A 17116-nucleotide genomic window follows, 5' to 3' on the forward strand; every position below is an offset into this window, starting at 1 on the left:
CTCTCAAATTGCAGATTTAGATTTCAGGCGCTTCTTCCGACGGCCTTCACTTGCCTTGTCATCGAACAACAGATGACAGAGTCTTCACGACTCCACTTGCACTGCGAAATGGCTAAGCCCCTTTCAATATGCAAGATAACACCAGCCATCCTAACGGCAAACACCAACCATCTCGCCCTCGCCCCGTCCCGTGATCCCTTGATCACATTTCAATTCTCTCACGTATGTGGTACCTAAGAGGTTACGTCCATTTTCGGTTATCCCCTTCAAAATTTTCTAGAGCTCCTTTGCTGGAGCAGCGTAACCCGGAGTGAGACTAGTGGCCAACAGGATTGGAGCTCACATATTTAATTTCGTACAGCCCCCAACCCCTTGCAAAGACGCGTTATGCGTACCTTTATATTTTCCTCTCAATTATCCCCTAGACATCATTTAACCCTGAAGTTTAGGAAGATGAACATCCTCGAAACGTCGGTGGATCACCAACTTATGACTTGGCTGGAAGCCCGAGAAAATTTCGAATTGAATATCATTTTGATATGATGGAATCTTTCACCATATACACGAGCAATTAGGCCTACTAACTTGAATTAAATTATGTTAATTAATTAAATAAAATCTCAAGTTACTATTGGAAATACTGCTTACTTATTAGTTATTTCTTTTCGTGTTTCAAAGAGAGGGGGTTACGTCGATGCATAATTCCTAAAAAAAAATACAATTAATCAATTTTGCTAGTTAGTAAATGAACAGACAATTATTTTATGTTGTACAGCAGTGATGTTAAAACAAGCGCATTTTTCTGACCTTGACGTCGTGCGCGGGCATTAAGCGCTAGGTATGGAAGGAGGAAGATTTATGTATATGAATAAGCAGCCTCATGGATTAAGAAAACAGTGGTGCACAAAGTTCAAAAGGAACGTGAAATTTTATGTCGTTGTTGTTATACGGCTCCTTTCTGGTTTATATTTTCTATATTGTCTGTTAAACGAAAGTACTAACACAAATTTCTTAATATTGCAGTTCTATTGTAAACGTAAATAACATAATAAAAAGTTAAGGAGGAATATTCACATCAATTTCATAGTAGGCTAGTACAAGTATAGCTTGTCTTGTTCCGTGATTGCCCTAACAGAACAGTGCTAGCTCCACTCGCTGTTCAGGAGTTCACATGATTTCTTCTTGATTAATATCAATAATTACAATTAAAAAATAATTATCTACTTCAGCTCTCAGTAACTCCAAACAATAAACTAAACTAAACGCTAACTGCAGCATTGTTATTTACCATGGCCTACTTCCCAATTAAATCACAAAACATAAGTATAAACGAAAGATAACAGTCAATTCCAAATAGAATAATGCATTCTATTTGACAAGTCACTATTGTGTCACATGTGTGTATGTATGCAGATCCTATGTATGTATTACTCCCCCAACTTAAATTTCCGTTCCATAAATGCAAGAGACGAACGCTAGTAGCTCTAACTGCTCTAGTTGTTAGTATACAATCTACTGTTTCGTCTGTGAGCGAGGTCATGTTACAAGAGATAATGCAATGAGTGAGGTAATATATGTAATGTGTGTAAGAAACACAGTGCATAATTTTAACACTTTCACAATATTTATACGAGTACAAAACTTTCAGCATCTCCTATACACGTGTATTCACTACTATCTCATACAACTCGCAGTCACGAACAGTAAACATCTTTTTATCAGCTTAGTATTTACTCATAGGTCAAAAAGAACAGTGGGAGAGGGAATGGTGATTCACATTCTTTCCGAAAGCAGATTTAACTTGGGCGCGTAGTATGTATGTATGTATGTATGTATGTATGTATGTATGTATGTACAGTATGTATGTATGTACGTATGTACGTACGTACGTATGTATGTATGTACGTATGTATGCATGTATGTATGCATGTATGCATGTATGTATGTATGTACCTACGTATAAGTAAGATGTATTAAACAAGGTTTCGATGTTTAATATCATAATAGTTATTGTTATTGTAGCATTTCTAACTTTAAAGAAAGAAGAAATAATTAATTATGTATTTATTCAGTCTCATAATATAATTATGTGCTTTCAATATTAGTATCACATTTAAATGCCTATTTTCGTAAATAGGAAATTATATTAAGAAATAATTACGACATACTGTACTTAAGTATGTGTTTACAGCATCGAGTGTTAAAACTTTTTTTATTTATTGTTGTTTAGTTAACTGTCCGAAGACAAGTCTGAACTTTACAATAAAATTGATGCCAACAAGGCACCGCTTATGAGACAACTAAGCCAGGAGATAATGGGATATGATGGCCTTTTCCTTTCCCCTCCATTCTATGCATCGCCAACTAGCTGCTTATTACACTAATCAGACTTCAGATGTAAACAGACAATAAAATTGTTCTTTCTCTGACATATATCGTCACATGAGATGTAGGCCTACTGCCTGATAATAGATGTAGGCTACATATCAGCAAGCATCTCAATCAGAGGATTTCTTTTATTTATACAATTTTTTGTGTCCTTGGTCTTATAAAAGACTTGTATCATTATTTTATTCCATGTCGAGAGCATCATACTATAAGAGCGTTTCAACAAAACCGCAAGTTTACATTAGAACCATATATGAAATGATTTTCCTATTCTCGTCTACAAGGTACTTTCTTTTATTCTTTCTCATGAATATTGTAATTCTCAAACAATTGTTCTCAGACCTGAACAGATTCCGTGAAAATATTTCAATAACTAAAAATTTGTTGATGCGCCTTTATGGTATGATAACCTCGATGTAATTTAAAGGAATGCATTTTACTTTACAAACTGTATGTTTTAAGGTGAGATAATAGGGTATGTTAGCACAAAACGACGTTTGCAGTGGATTTTTTTTTTTAATTTCACTTGTCGCTCAAGTTGCGTATGCGCGTTAATCCTACTTCTTAAACATGATTAAACTGGTTTGCCGTAGATAAGGCGTCAGTCATTGCTGGACTTCTATATGGTGTCTACATGCAGTCGTTCCACACTCAAGGAGATCGGGAGGGCCAACCTCACCACACCCGAGCGCTGCGCACTCTTTGCGTTGCAGAAGCGAGGTCTCGCCTTCAACTTCAGTCCGCCCGGCCTCACGAATCCCAAAGATGCATGCATTGTCTGTGATTGCCCTGAATTCGAAGCGATGACGTCCCTCAGGAAAGACTGGCGCTACAATTATTACAGCTTGTATGGCAATCCACTGCGTGAGTATCAATACAGGACTTCGAGAATAAAGGGGCTAAGGAAAAGTGAGTAAGACTGAATTGTCGGGAAAATCTCAACACGTACACAAGGAATTCTTTATCTTGCTCCAACGACTAGGCTGTATTACTTTTGCTCTTTCTTCTCCTTGTTGTGATGTTCGTTCAATTATCAGTCAACTGAAAACTTCTAAACAAATATTCCCCGGTGATTTAGCGATCACCAGATTAAACGTTGGATCCGACGATATTGGCGGTTTTAAAGTCCAGCCGAGGATGATGGATTTTGAAGGGCGATAAAAGCCTTAGTACACTGCTCCGTCGATATAGGAGAAAGTCAATGTCACCTACTTATACATAACACGCGGAGCAAGTCCCCTGCAATCGGATTGAAAGTCGAGGAATATTATGTGTAGGAAAACATCGATTATATGGGAACGGATATTTAAGCGTTGTTAATTTATTATAAAAAGTGACTCTGATACAACGTTAATACAAATTAATTTTATTTCCTACTAGAATATATTTATCTATAAAATACAATAATCAATAAATAAATATTACCTTAAACTCTTGCCGTTTTCTAGGCGTTTTATAATATTTACGTTGTCAGTAACACTTAGGTGTGAACGTTTTGTGACATGATGCCTTACCGGTATGCGGGGGCTTGGATTCTCGTCACAATAGACCACGTTGTACCGTTTTCTGCTTTCATTAGACTCAAACGCATTCTATTAAATCGGCAGAGTAGTGTATGACTTTCTCTGGGAGAGAAATATAGCTGGAAGGTCCCTCTCGCAGATTCACAACATGCAAAGAACCCTTTTCCTGATGTAGAGCTTCGGGACAAATTTATCTGCAATTTCTCGCCCACGTTGAAATTCAATGCTGAAGAACCTCTAAAATTGAAATCGTCGTTAAATAAAATAGTACCGGTACCTTCTATTACTACCACTACTAGATACAACTATTACTACTACTAGGCTATTACTGCTACCACCATAGCCCTATATTCTCATACTCCCACTACCACCCGGGGACGGTAATTTGCGGCACGATTATTTAAAAACAAGACCCAGGTAACAAACTCCCACACCGAAACTATGTAAACTTCCGCGGTTACTTCTCCGTTGACATTTATCCACCGCTGTGGAGTAACGATTAGCACGTATGACTGTGAAACGAGCGGATCTGGGTCAAATCCTGGTTGGGACAAATTACCTGGTTGAGGTTCTTTTGGGGTTGTCCCTCAACCAACTGAAGCAAAATTGCTGATAACTTTCGTCGTTGACCTGAGACTCATTTCGTCAACTTTAATTCACATATCACCATTAGAGTCCTGAGTTTCGTTACTTTGAGTACAAGTTAATTGTACGTCGATCATATTAGCTTCGTTTGATACGCAGAGGAAGTTGCGAGTGAACAGTTCACGCTGCGGTACTATCTGTTTACATCTGTTTATTCGTGTACCTGTGTGTTGGGCCTATAAGTAGGTGAACAACAAAAACAGTTAATATTATAGATATATTAATTTGTCCTACAGAATTTATCTGTAATATTGACACTTAATATTTTAGGAGAAAAAATCGCTTCGGCGCCGGGGATCGAGTAATTAGTGTCAATATTACAGATAAATTCTGTAGGACAAATTAATATATCTATAATATTCTCTCAGCCAGCAGTGCATAATAACTGCGGATTCCCGGCCAACAAGTCACTCAGCTGAGTGCGCTCCTAGTATAATGGCAGTTGATATTGGATACACCAGGGATATATATATATATATATATATATATATATATATATATATATATATATATGCCTAACTTGGAGTCAGGCCGCAAAGAGAAACATCCAAGGAGGAAAGTTCGATCCGGTGCTGTGGATTGAATTCGGCGTAGCTCAGTGGTCAGAGCGCTTGTTACGTAGAACCAAGGACCCGGGTTCGATCCCCGGCGCCGGAGCGAATTTTTATCCTAAAATATTAAGTGTAAACAGAAATAGTGCTCATGTACAAAATACCACTTGGATTTAAGTAACAATACTAACGAAGTAATTATTTAAAAGCAGCTTATATGCAATAAAAGATCATTTTTACCAGGGATAGACAAACATAAAAAAATATTTCAGAAGCCAGCCCCTTTATTTTCAGGAGTTAGCACATTTTTTCCACACATGCAATGAGAAAACCATTCGAGCTAAGATAAAGATACATTTACTGAAATAGGCTTACATTAAACATATCTATACATGCAAACACACGCTCTCAGAGACGTTCCGTACTCTTCACTGAAGCTATAGCTATGGTAAAAATATCTTGAGATGCACAAAAAATGTAACAATATTAATCTAAAAAGTACATTACAATTTATTCCTACAACCTTTTTTGTTAACATCATATAGGCCTATTAGGCATCGTAACAAAAAAGAAATCAAAATCTTACAAAAAGTCTGAACTCAAAAAAAAAAACCTTAGACGGCACATAAAATTATTTTTCCCAATGGCTGCCTGGTGCCCAGAATTTGTCTACCTCTAATTTTAGCAATAAGTAAAAAGAATCTGGATGCTTTAGATCTAATTAAAGGTTGGAATTAACAAATGAAGAAACATAAATGTCAGCACAAACTTGAAATAAAACAAACTATGAGAGTGTGCTTTTGGAGACTCTACACATTACAATCAATGACTTTAAACATTTTAAGTATTTCAAATGAAAAATTTCTTATTCCTGATAAAATACATTTTCTTCTTTCCTAATGAACTGCTCATTACCAAGAGCACTAATCTCCAAGCACCCAGCTTTGTTTTGTTTTCGTATGTTCACGGAACGGCAGTCCTGAATTGTGTAGATTCCGCCGAGCTATCATACATACATACTGTACCTTCACTGTTGCGGGTTGCTTGGAAATTCTAGGTAACCAAATGCAGGACTCTAATCATCATTATTCATATCATAATCCGAGTTAAGTTCACTGTACAAATATCATTCACAGAACAGGAGTGGTAAGCACAGTAAGCCTTAGGCTGCAGAGTCTTCCCGAGTCCCTACTCCGTAAAAGAATTGAGAGAGAAATCCTGACTTACTTCCCGCTTTACTAGATTGAGGACTGCCTATGCGCAGTGCATACATATTATAGATATGGTTAAAATATTTAGTCGCTGTGTAAATTCTACAACAACCCTGTCCAAACGGTGCTCATTGGAGGCGAGCACTCAGCTGCAGAAGGAGAGTCGAGCGCAGAGTAAGGGTGGAGGGTATCGTTGCGGTGGAGGAAGAGTGGATTGCTCTAGTTAACTGTTCAGAATTCTTCAATATTCTCTTGTCTCTTGAGTTGGATTACCTGCAATGCATAATGGACGTAAAGAAACGGAAAAAACTTGATCACCAACCATGTTCTTTTCATATGTAAGGGAAAGCTATTATTTTTGTAGCAGCGGGAGAACATTCTCAGTACCGGTACCTTATATGTCAGAAAATTATAAAAGAAAGACGAAAACATAATATAATGTGCCACTACGACACCATACATAAAGCTGTGTATGATGATTTTGTAGGCGAAGATCGCAAGAGTAAACTTGACGATGTAAAACTATCTCTATACCTTGAGGTAGGTTGTAAATATATAGACACATGTTGAGTGGTTTTAGGCTTTAAAATATATATTTTAGATTTATTTATAAAATGTTACAAAATTAAAAGCACAACATTAATTTTATTTAGTAATTATATATTACAATTTTAAAATACTGTAATATTTATTAATTTCTGTGCAGTATGTTTCTACAGTTCATAAAAATTATTTAAATCAGAAATTCAATAGAATCAGAGACAACACTAAACAATTCTACTAATATTAATGAATCAGCTACTACTACTACTACTACTACTACTACTACTACTACTACTACTACTACTACTACTACTACTACCACTACTACTACTACTACTAACAATAATAATAATAATAATAATAATAATAATAATAATAATAATAATAACAATAATAATAACAATAGTAATCAATCCTGAACAGATGAAAAAACTATTTTGGACAACTACTAAATATACATAGGCCAAATAGAAATGATCGGGACGAAATTGAAATACAAACTGCTGAGCCATTTACACCCGAACCCACACTTTCTGAAGTCGAAATTGCGATAGAAAATCTGAAAAATTATAAGTATCCAGGTATCGATCAAATTCCAGCAGAATTAATACAAGAGGGTGGAAGCCCATTATCTAACGAAATTTATAAGCTTGTACTTGCTATTTGGGAAAAGGAAATTGTACCAGATCAATGAAAGGAGTCCATAATCGTCCTTCTTTAAGAAGGGGGACAAGACTAACTGTAGTAAATTTCGAGGAATATCACTTTTGTTGACGTCGTACAAAATTGTGTCCAATATTCTTTTGAGAAGGTTAACTCCATACGTATATGAAATTATCGGGGATCATCAGTGTGGTTTTAGGCGTAATAGATCAACTATTGACCAGATATTTTGTATTCGACAGATAATGGAGAAAAAATGGGAGTATAAGGGTACAGTGCATCAGTTATTCATAGATTTCAAAAAGGCATATGACTCGGTTAAGAGAGAAGTTTTATATGATATTCCTATTGAATTTGGTATTCCCAAGAAACTAGTTCGATTAATTAAAATGTGTCTCAGTGAAACGTACAGCAGAGTTCGTATAGGTCAGATTCTGTCAGATGCGTTTCCAATTCACTGTGGGCTGAAGCAAGGAGATGCACTATCACCTTTACTTTTTAACTTTACTCTAGAGTATGCCATTAGGAAAGTCCAAGATAACAGAGAGGGTCTGGTACTGAACGGGTTACATCAGCTGCTTGTCTATGCGTATGACGTGAATATGTTAGGAGAAAATCCACAAACGATTAGGGAAAACACGGGAATTTTACTGGAAGCAAGCAAAGAGATAGGTTTGGAAGTAAATCCCGAAAAGACTAAGTATATGATTATGTCTCGTGACGAGAATATTGTACGAAATGGAAATATAAATATTGGAAATTTATCTTTTGAAGAGGTGGAAAAATTCAAATATCTGGGAGCAACAGTAACAAATATAAATGATACTCGGGAAGAAATTAAACACAGGATAAATATGGGAAATGCCTGTTATTATTCGGTTGAGAAATTTTTATCATTCAGTCTGCTGTCAAAAAATCTGAAAGTTAGAATTTATAAAACAGTTATATTACCGGTTGTTCTTTATGGTTGTGAAACTTGGACTCTCACTTTGAAAGAGGAACATAGGTTAAGGGTGTTTGAGAATAAGGTGCTTAGGAAAATATTTGGAGCTAAGAGGGATGAAGTTACAGGAGAATGGAGAAAGTTACACAACACAGAACTGCACGCATTATATTCTTCACCTGACATAATTAGGAACATTAAATCCAGACGTTTGAGATGGGCAGGGCATGTAGCACGTATGGGCGAATCCAGAAATGCATATAGAATGTTAGTTGGGAGGCCGGAGGGAAAAAGCCCTTTAGGGAGGCCGACACGTAGATGGGAAGATAATATTAAAATGGATTTAAGGGAGGTGGGATATGATGATAAAGACTGGATTAATCTTGCTCAGGATAGAGACCAATGGCGGGCTTATGTGAGGGCGGCAATGAACCTCCGGGTTCCTTAAAATCCAGTAAGTAAGTAAGTAATCATTTATTTATTTTATTATTTATTTCTTTATTGATATTTATGTGCTGGACAACAGCTTTTGGCCAATTAAAGTCCAGCACAGTGACACAATTAATACATTAAAATGAACAAGTATGGTACAAATTAAATACTTGAGTTAACAACAAAATAAAGAACATAGATTACAATAATTAATTTACAAGAATTAATACTATAAAATATTAGGGAAAGGAGTTGATTCTTACTACCAATTTGTGTATAAGGATTATGCAAATAATATTAGCAAAGACATCGCCATATTCTAATTCGTCTATACATTGAATGGATCGAAATCGCCTACATGTAAGTTAGCATTTTTAATACATGTGAGACCGGCGAGGAAGATTTAGAATTTCTAATATAGAAGAGTTTGTGATGTCTCATGTCCTTCATAGAAATACGAAGGCTGACACTGTTTAAGAAAGATTGACAATTAATGTCACCTTTAAGGACCTTACATAAGAATAAGTAATCGAGATCATGACGTCTGGCATACAGGCTTCGACATTTAAAGTACTCGCATTTTTTATCATAGTTATACCCAGAGTTATTAGGCAGGAATCTGTACGAACATAATGAAATTAATTTCCTTTGAATATTTTCCATTTCTGCCGAATCAGAACTAGTAACAGAGTTCCAAACTGCAGATGCATATTCGAGTTTCGATCTCACCAATGTATAGTATAGTATTAAAAGTGAGTCAGGTGTTGAAAAAGAATAAGTAATTGAACGAATTATTCCTAACATTCTTATTGCATGATTATAAATATAATCAATGTGGTTGTGAAAATATAATTTATTGTCAATTAATACACCGAGGTCTCTAATACAATCTTTTCTGTTAATTAATACATTTTTTTAGATGTTAGTTATATTTTAGTGCAGAGGTTTTCCTTGAAAATGATATTACGTAAGTTTTGGATTCATTAATCATCATCCCGTTATCAACTGACCAATTGGTAATTTAATTAATGTCATCCTGAAGAAATTGACAGTCAGCAACACTCTTGATTTTTCGAAAAATTTTAAGATCGTCAGCGAATAATAGATAGTCAGAACTTATTCTTTTGCAAATGTCGTCAATGAAGATTAAAAATAGAAGAGGTCCTAAAGTTGAGCCTTGGGGCACACCACAAATAATATTAAATGGATCAGAGAGAGTATTCGAAATTCGTACACTAGATTTTCTATCGTGTAAATAATTTTCAAACCAGCTTACGAAGCTTACCGATAGTCCTATATTATTAATTTAGACGGGAGATATTAATAATTTTGAGTTGTTACTTATCATTCGACAATTCCGAGTTCTAACTCGCATGTGTATTAATAAACATACTTATCTCTCAATCAGTCTGGCACTGACCTTTTATCCTTGAGTTACAACTCTCGATGACGCAACAGACGAGAGACAAGTCACTATTCTGTATTAATAAACGTTACTACTCACTCATATAATTGAGTTTATACTATCAACTTTCTGAATTAACTGAATAGGTGACTCAAAGCGGTTGAGTGAAGTTAAAAAATCGTAATTACGAGGTATATTATTGTTGTATAACGCAGAAGAAAGGGTATAAACATTGTAGACAAGCTTGTAAACATAGTTACAAAGATTTGTACAAATTTAAGAAGGAGAACGTACAGTGACTAGCGCGGAATTTCTTGCAAGATTCAAATGGCAGAAGAGGAAGAGCTCTCGATAATGTAATGAAAATGAGCATTTTCTTACTATTTGTGGGCGATCCAGGTTTTCAAATGGGCGTTCAAGAGGATATGGATATTTCCCATGGTACCGTGTCACTTTTCATTTCATTGTATTCCATAGATCTTGTGTTAGCGTTAAAGCTTCAAGATACGAAACAAGAGTTAAACAATTTTTTGGTGAGATGAAGTGAGGCCGAAGATTCGCTATAGATTATTTGGCATTTGCCTTACGTTTGGGGAAACCTCGGGGAAAAAAAAAACTCAACCAGGTAATCAGTCCAAGGAAAAATCTAACCCAAGCCCGAGTGCAGTTCCTGATCAGCAGCTAGCGAGTCTGCCGACTAACGTAAGTTAACCTGGAGTAGGTTATTTTACGACGCTGTATCAACATCTCAGGTTATTTAGCGTCTGAATGAGATGAGATGTGATAATGCCAGTGAAATGAGTCCGGGGTCCAGCATCGAATGTTACCCAGCTTTTGCTCAAATTTGGGTTGAGGGAAAACCTCGGAAAAAACCTCAACCAGGTAACTTATCCCGACCGAGATTCGAACCTGGGCCACCTGGTTTCGCTACCAGACGCGCTAGCCATTACTCCACAGGTGTGAACTCAGTGAAAGAGTGTAGACCTACTCACAATGTACAGTCAAGATTTCTAAATTTTGGAATATCTTTTTACATGATGTCCTTCTATGTACCCAAGTCATTATCCTTATAGCTTTCTTTTATAAAACAAATTCTAACTGCTGGGAAGTTGCAGATTCTTTGAAATTAAAAGCATTTAATTGCGTTCAATTTCCAATAACTGTCCAAGAGTTACAGAATGCAAAAAGGAAGTATTCATTTCCTGACGCCATTGAAGCTATGAATTATACTAATATTTTTATTTAAAAAAATCAACATGCCGATGAGTATTTTAGCAAAACAAAAAGGTGTTGCGAGCCTTAATGTACAAACTACCTGCAATGTCAAGGAAGAATTCACAAGCGTGGATAATTATTTCTATATTAGGCCTATATGGAGAAATTCGGATGTTACTAGAGTAATGATTGGCAATAATGCCAATGCACTTCTTCTAGGTGAAATGGGCTATGGAATTCTGTGGTTCCGAGGCAAAACATGATATTTAAATTTTTGTTGAAAATGAGATTTTGCGATAATGTGTGCATCCTGCTAGTATCTTCATTGTGGCAAAAGATAACATGTATATCTCTATTATTTTTTTGTCTAATCCATTGTTATGAAACACGATTCCTACGATTTTATAAGATTGTTCAAATTATATCTGTACATGCTCGCTCTTGAAAAGTGAAAGAAATGACATAGAGGCCTAACACATTTTGCCTTGGAGCCACAGAATTGCTCCTTGGTTTATTACTTCACCATCACTCCACAGCAAAGACCTACAATAAATATATACCGGTCATGAAAGAACGTGCGATTATAGAGGTGTTTCGGCCAAATGAAGCAACAATTTCCAATTCTCCGTAGCAAAATAAGAGTTACAATGGAAAGTGTCTTTGATCATATTGTGCTGCCTTATATCGCACGATGTAACTAAACACCTATTTGAAGATTATGAAGTTTCATTACTGTAGGACGAAGTGAAGGAAGATAGAGTAGAATTACCGAACAGGTTGTATCACTCAGACGAGTCATTAGACATGAAATACTGATAATATACAGCGTACACATATAGGTAAGTTTATCATCACCAGGGAACGGATTTATATGGACTAAAAATATATTAAATATGTAAATATATATGTAGTTATTTTTACCAAAATATGGAATTAAATATGGATTTTTACCAAAATATGGAATTAAATATGGACTTAAAATTATAAAAAAATGACTATGTACGTTAAATATTGGTACATTTTAATCAAACTAAACAAAAAATATAATGGACGTACCTTATCTTCCAATGTAGTTTCAACAAAACACAATTTTTATTGTCTGTTACCATAACAATAGGTTACAAACATTTCTTTCAAGTGCTGAAAAGTGAATCTTCTTCTATTGTCTCTGAGAATAGATTTATACTGACTAAAAGAGCGTTCGACGTCACAAGAAGTAACTGGTACATAATTCAATTTCACAATGTCTGCTGGGGATAAGTCCAAGTTAATCTTCACTGTTGATTCACCACTCATCACAGCAACAACCTTTTGTAGTTCTTCATATCCAGGGTTTTTTGAAAGTACAGTGTCCACCTTAGCTCTTACTGCATCTGCAACTTTACCTCTACCACGATTCAGTTGTTCCACAGTACTATTTATAATTTCAAAACTTTCAGATAGTGAAAGGTGCCTATTTTGGAGACTTTTGAGCGTTTTTATGATGCATGAAAATGTATGCTGAATGTGAGCTAAGTCATTCTTCACACTTATGTCACAGGTAACTGTTTTCGCAGTATCAATTGAGACTGCATCTTCAGAGTCCAATGCAAGGAGAACATTGTTAATAGAGTCTATATGTTCGGCATAATATTCAACTGCTTCTAGCCATGTACCCCATCTAGTTAAAATTGGCTTTGGTGGCAATGGAATTTCAGGGTACATTTCTTTCAACACGTTAACTCTACTGGGAGCTTTGAGAAATACTTTTTTCACTGATGAAATCAACAAATCTACTTTAGGGAAATTGTCTCTGACCACTTCTGCCACACGATGAAATGCATGCGCCACACAAGTAAAATGAGTCAATTTAGGATATACAACAGATAATGCTTGTCCAGCTTTGACCATATAAGGGGCAGCATCGCTAATAAAGAATAACACATTATCGTACATAATACCCTTTGGCCACAGGATACCCATAGCTTCGTTGAACAGTTTAACTATAGTTTTGTTATTGCACTTTTCTAGAACATCACAATGTAAAAGAATTCGTTCAGAATATTGTTCACTTAACAAACCGATAACTACATTACCAACAAGTCTACCTTCTTTGTCGGGAGTCTCATCAATGGAAACCCAAATTGAACTATCTTTAATTTCATCTCTTATCTTCTGTATTGTCTCATCGTAGATGGATGGAGCATACGTCTTCCTAAGTGTTGACTCATCCGGGATTGTATGTTGAGTATATTTTTCAAGGAATTCCCTGAAGACCTTATTCTTTAGTTTGTAGAGAGGAATATCAGCAGAGATGAGAGAACGGCACAGGTCGATGTTAAACTCAGATCTTACATTCGATGTTGTTGGTTGTGTTAAAAACAATTGTCTCTGCTTGGAATTTAGTTGTTTGTTGGCCTGATGTTTACTAGTTGTAATGTGTTGTTGCACCAGGAACTTTTGTGTAGATGATACTGCACACTGACACAAATTACAAAATAATATTTTATTGTCAGTTGATAAACCATCTTCTTTAAATTCTGAAATGTAACTTGTTAGTTTTGATTTTAAATTGACTGAATGACGTACTTTTGGCATATTTACCGTCTTTATAGTATGATTTACAAAACTGAACCTATGTGTACTCTGACTGGCATTTAACTGTTGAGCTGCACAACTGAAGTCTGTTAAAAATTTTAAATTAAATTAATACAGTTTTGTAACTTACTTTCCCATTGTTGATAGGACTGCTAATTTTCAAATAACTCTGATGTTAAAGGGATTACTGAACATGTGTTTAAATCTCTATTGTTGAAATGTATTTTTAAAAGTTAATGGAATTTTGTTTTGTTTTATTGTTAAACCTAATATAATATGGACTGTTTTATATGAAATATGGAAAATATATGGAAATTAACGAAAATATGTACTAAACTCTAAAATATGGAAAAATATGGAAAATAAAAGTAGGATTTTTCAACCCTACACATTGTGAAACATAAAGATAATGCAAAATATAAATTATATTAGCTTTATAAGTAAATATGTATTTACATATAAATCCTTTCCCTGATCATCACATTATATTCTTACACATTCATAAGATTTTTGTTTGTGTGTGTGAAGAGGAAAAGACTTCCTATTTCTCATTTCCGGTAACTGATTTAGTGAATAATATGTGGTGTTGTTTCAAAATATTAACAAATGAAGTTTGAAACTGCACACTTTCCTCCTCTATGATCGAAACGAAAGTATATTTACAAATCGAATGTGACGAAGACTTCCCTCTGCAAGGAGCTCCAGTCTAAATTCAGAGCCCTACATGTACTCCCTTCCCAGTGACGTTGAGTCACGAAACTTTTCTTGCACCAGGATAAGTTCTGAATGATGGGGGATTTGAAGAACTTGGTCGTTGATGATCGGAGGTCTTGTTCCCATCATCTTCAGAGAAGACTTCATAGAAAGCTGGCTTAAGTCTTTCTGTGGAAATGGTTTTAGGGCTTCCGTGAATACCGACTTCGAACACGTAGTCAGATATCCTACGAAGAATTCTATACGGTCCTTCATACGGTGGTACAAGGGATCCTTTATTTGCCACACGAACAAAGACATGTGTACACGTATATAGTGTCTTATGCTGAAATCTCTTCTATTGCAGTGGTGAGCAGCGGGGGTCGATCTGACAGTGCGCATTAACTGTCTGTGTTTTTCAGCGAAGGCTCACTGCGACAGTTCGGTTTGGTCGTCGACGAAAAACTCTCTCGGAAGTCTTAGTGTCGCTCCGTAAACAATCTCTGCGGGCGAAGCGTCACAATCTTCTTTGATGCTGGAGCGCAATCCAAGTAGGACAGCTGGTAAGATATCGATGCAACATTTAGATCCCGTGTGACACGTGATAGCAGCTTTCAATGATCTATGCCAACGCTCTATCATGCCGTATGAGGCGGGATGAAAGCCTGTCGTGCGTATTTTTGTAGTACCAATGAGATTACAAAACGCTCGAAAAATAGCAGATTCAAACTGCGAGCCTCTATCTGTTGTAATAGTGGCAGGTGCGCCGAATCTAGCGATCCAAGTCCTGAAGAATGCGTCTAAAATAGTCTCTGCAGAAACTTCAGATATCGGGACCGCTTCAGGCCACCTTGTGAATCTATCAATCATTGTCAGGCAATACTGAAAACCTTTGACAACTGGAAGCCGACCAATGATATCTATATGTACATGAGCGAACCGCGCTCTTGGCATAGGAATATGTAGGGGCACATTTTTGTGGTGACGACTTATTTTACTTCTCTGGCACTGAAGACACATACGAGCCCATAACATAATTTCTTTATTCATTCTAGCCCAAACAAACTTGCGCTGTATAAGTTTCTTAGTTGCTTTACCGCGAGGGTGAGACAGGTTGTGAATGTTATCGAAAACTTTCTTGCGAAGACAAGATGGGTTGTAAGGTCGAATGACCTGCGTCGAAACATCACAATAAATTTCTTCCCTTGATTCAGTCAGCGGAATTTTTGCTGATTTTAAGCTGGTCGAATCAGATTGAGAAATATGTTAAAATTCTTCATTAGCAGCCTGTGCAGCCATGAGTTCATCTGCGAATATTAGCGTCGGCATGTCTATGGCAGCTATACGTGACAAACAGTCTGCTACAGTGTTTTCTGCACCGTTAACGTGAATGATTTGCATCGTAAATTGACTAATGAAATCCAAGTGACGTAGCTGCCTAGGCGAAGCTCTATCTGCACTTTGATTAAAAGCGTGAATCAATGGTTTGTGATCAGTTACAATAATCAGTCTTCGTCCTTCAACCATACAATGAAAATATTTTAGGCTTTTGTAAATTGCTAACAGTTCACGATCATATGTGCTGTATTTAATTTCCGCATTGGTATGCTTCTTAGAGAAAAAACCCAAAGGTTCCCAACGACCGAAATTGTACTGCTCGAGTACAGCACCAGAAGAAATATCAGAAGCAACAGTGCAAAGAGCTAGAGTAGGATTGTCCCGTGGGTGAACTAAGAGAGTTGCTTTTGCTAATTGTTGTTTGCATAGTTCAGATGCTTCTTCAGCCTCTCTATCCCACGTAATAAGACGCTTGTCACCCTTTTTTGCACCGTGAAGATGAATATGTCGCGGGGCTTGTATCTGCGCCGCAATGCGGAGAAAACGCCTTAAAAATTAATAATACCGAGAAACTTACGCAAGTCGGCAATGGTCTTAGGCTTGGGGTAGTTTGCAATTACCTTAATACGATCTTCAAGCGGCCTAACACTATGTTTATTGATTGTGTAGCCTAAGTAGTTAACTTCACTGACGCCGAAAGAAAACTTGGATAAGTTAATAGAAAGGCCATGTTCATACAACCTCTGGAAAACAAGACGAAGATGTTGTTCATGCTGTCCCTCGTCTTTCGATGCTATCAATAAGTCGTCGATGTAACACGTGCAGAAGTCAAGTCCACGAAGTACGCTATCCATTAGACGTTGCATAGTCTGCGCAGCGTTATGTAATCAAAAGGTCATGACGTTGAATTCGAAAAGACCGAAGGGTGTGATTACTGCTGTCTTGGCGCCATCGTCTGGAGCTATGGGTACTGGGTGATAGGTTCTGGT

General features: G+C 36.4%; 1 protein-coding gene across 1 annotated transcript in view; it reads left to right on the forward strand.

Moving 5' to 3' along the window:
* The window catches only part of LOC138694365 (uncharacterized), a 96948-nt gene that overhangs the window by 35159 nt on the left and 44673 nt on the right, over window positions 1-17116 (forward strand). The window contains exon 3 of the mRNA XM_069818029.1: window positions 2982-3252. Coding sequence (XP_069674130.1) covers window positions 3012-3252 — 241 coding nt within the window. The 5' untranslated portion in view covers window positions 2982-3011. The remainder of the gene's footprint in view (window positions 1-2981; window positions 3253-17116) is intronic.

This window comes from Periplaneta americana, chromosome 2, assembly GCF_040183065.1.
Source record: "Periplaneta americana isolate PAMFEO1 chromosome 2, P.americana_PAMFEO1_priV1, whole genome shotgun sequence".
NCBI classification, from domain to species: Eukaryota; Metazoa; Arthropoda; class Insecta; order Blattodea; family Blattidae; genus Periplaneta; species Periplaneta americana.